Source organism: Sardina pilchardus, chromosome 7 (genome assembly GCF_963854185.1).
Source record: "Sardina pilchardus chromosome 7, fSarPil1.1, whole genome shotgun sequence".
In the NCBI taxonomy this organism is placed as follows: Eukaryota; Metazoa; Chordata; class Actinopteri; order Clupeiformes; family Clupeidae; genus Sardina; species Sardina pilchardus.
This window is the reverse complement of record NC_085000.1, coordinates 9,143,320-9,145,819: the sequence shown is the minus strand read 5'-3', so window position 1 is coordinate 9,145,819 and position 2,500 is coordinate 9,143,320. Positions and strand designations below refer to the sequence as shown.

Here is a 2,500-nt window from a genome sequence, read left to right as displayed (position 1 = left end):
TTTATACTTCCATTAGAGTTCATTGAAAGGAGCGTCCGTGGGCTTCTGATTGCATGATTGTGTGTGTTAGTGTGTGTGTGTGTGTATATGTGTGTGTGTGTGTGTGTGTGTGTGTGTGTGTGTGTGTGTGCAATATACAGTGTAATGTAGTCTGGGAAGTGTGCATTATAATGATGAGAATGTATGGGTGGGGTTACATTTGTGTAAGTCTGTGTGCTACTGTACGTATGTGTGTGTGGGTGTGTGTGTGTATAGGTGTGTATGAGTGACATAATCGCCAACAGCTTTACCATACTTGTAATATACGTCTTCAACTAGACGTTCAACTAGAGGCACCATATCAGGCAAGGCCAGAGAGAGAGAGAGAGAGAGAGAGAGAAAGAAAGAAAGAAAAGAAAAGAAAAGAAAGAAAAGTGTGTGTGAGAGAAAACGTAAAAGAAGCAAGAGAGGTAAGAAGTGGAAGTGGAAGAGAGGCAGAACTAGATGAAAATGAGAGGGATGTATTTTGAAAGTGGAGAAAGAGAGGAAAAGAGTGAGAGAGAAGGAGAGAGAGAGAAAGAAAGAAGGCGAAGAGAGAGCGAGAGCCCATTTTAAAGGCACTTTAGACTTCAGACAGAGGGCACTCCAAAGGTAGGTATGCGGGACACTTATTGATCCTCTGATCCCTGGTATCCCTCCCCCCCACACACACACACCTCCAACACTCCCCACCCCGCCCCCACCACCTCCCCTGGATCTAATGCACTTGTATCGGGCTCGCTCTATTCCACTGATGAAGGCCTCCACATTCCACACCGTCTGCCTACCCTAAGAAGAGGCTGGAGCCCTCTCCACTGGCTGGATCCTCTATGCACTCAGAGAGTCAGAGGCAAGTGAAGTCCTGTACACACACCGACACACCCTCTACCTGTTTTAACAGGCTCGCAGACTGCATTCACATCACACAGTCTAGAATGGTTCTACCATAATAGGACATAAAACCTGCATAGACGCACATACTGTACACTTTCACACACACCTATCCTCCTCTACATAGAGGTAGCTACCATGAATTAGTTGTAAAAGGACAATACCCTACAGTGCAGCTGGTGTTGGTTTTGCATTATTGTACAACCAGGGCTGAATTCAGGTGACATATTTTGGAAGGACTATCAACATTTCCCTTTTACATAATTAATGTATAACGAGTAATGACAAGAAAGACAAAACCTAATTCTAGAAATAGGATGCTGTCTCTAGATAACATTTCTGCAGTTAAAAGGGAAATCTTTAAGCATCCTGTGTCGAGAACATTCTTTATCAGATATCAGAAGTGGGACAAAAAGATAACAGAGAGAGAGAGAGACAGAAAGAGGGAGAGAAGGAAGGAGGCATATTTCATGAAAGGAAAAACAAGACAGGCAATCAGTCATTTCAGCCTTTGAAACAAAATACATAACATATAAATTAGAAAATGAGAAGGAGAGAGAGAGAAAGAGAGAAAAAGAGAGGGGAAATCAAATCACAAACTACAAACTAAGGAAGAGGCATGAAATTGTTAGCTGAACATATGACATATGGTATCTTTGACAAGATTATTCATAGAACAAACATATCTATAAATTGCCTACTGTTACTTTTCACACATTTACACATAATGTGTCCACAAATGAAAGTAATATGGCAGTTCATATCAAATTAAGGCATTCGCCACTCCTGATAAAATAAAATCCAATAAGCTTTGAGTGGAGGAGACAGTACTGCCATACGTCACTAACACTGTTCCGTTCCTTAAGCATAGGGAGATTAGAGGAAGCCGAGGGGTAAATCAAGCTGTCAAACAGTCAGGGGGGCTCTAGGAGTGTTTTATGGAACACTGTTGGTAGAATACGGTATGTTCACTTGGAAAGGGGGCCCTAAACAGGGGGGGCTAGGGTTGAGAGAAAGATAGGCAGAGGCAAAAGAAGAGAGGGTGAAGAGAGACTGCAGAGAAAAGGACAGGAAGTATGAAACAGGGCAGGGGCCGCCCTGCCCATCAGGACTTGGTGAAATGGGAAGAGTCAAAAGAGGTGACAAGGAAAGGATAGCCTAGCCTAGCGTACAGGAGGGGAGATCGGAAATGAAGATGATACTAAAAAAAGAGGCCGAGAGAGTGGACAATGACATCTATGAAAGAAAAGAGGAGAAAGATAAGAAAAGAAGACAGGAGAGAAAAGAGAGGAGAAGTTAGAAGACAAAGGAGAGAGGAGAGGAGGAGATGGGACAAGATAGGAATGGCAGGAAAGTGTTGTGGAGAGAAAGACCAAATCATTTCAACCTCCTTAGAGGTGAACTACAGCTCCACCATCATCCAGGCAAACTGCTACATCATCAGGCCTTCAAAAGAGAAGATGGTAGGGAGATATGAAAGAGAGAGCGAGAGAGAGAGAGCGGTGGGGGATGAGAGAGGAGAGGAGAGGAGAGGAGAGGCGAGGAGGACTGGGGTGGGGGCGCACACACAGCACCTGAGTCTGGATACGGT

At 44.0% G+C, this 2,500-nt stretch overlaps 1 protein-coding gene across 1 annotated transcript in view; it reads right to left on the bottom strand.

Annotated features, from left to right (window-relative positions):
• The window catches only part of atp2b3b (ATPase plasma membrane Ca2+ transporting 3b), a 39,996-nt gene that overhangs the window by 8,893 nt on the left and 28,603 nt on the right, over positions 1-2,500 (bottom strand). The window contains exon 19 of the mRNA XM_062540650.1: positions 2,484-2,500. This exon is cut by the window's right edge and continues 166 nt beyond it. Coding sequence (XP_062396634.1) covers positions 2,484-2,500 — 17 coding nt within the window. The remainder of the gene's footprint in view (positions 1-2,483) is intronic.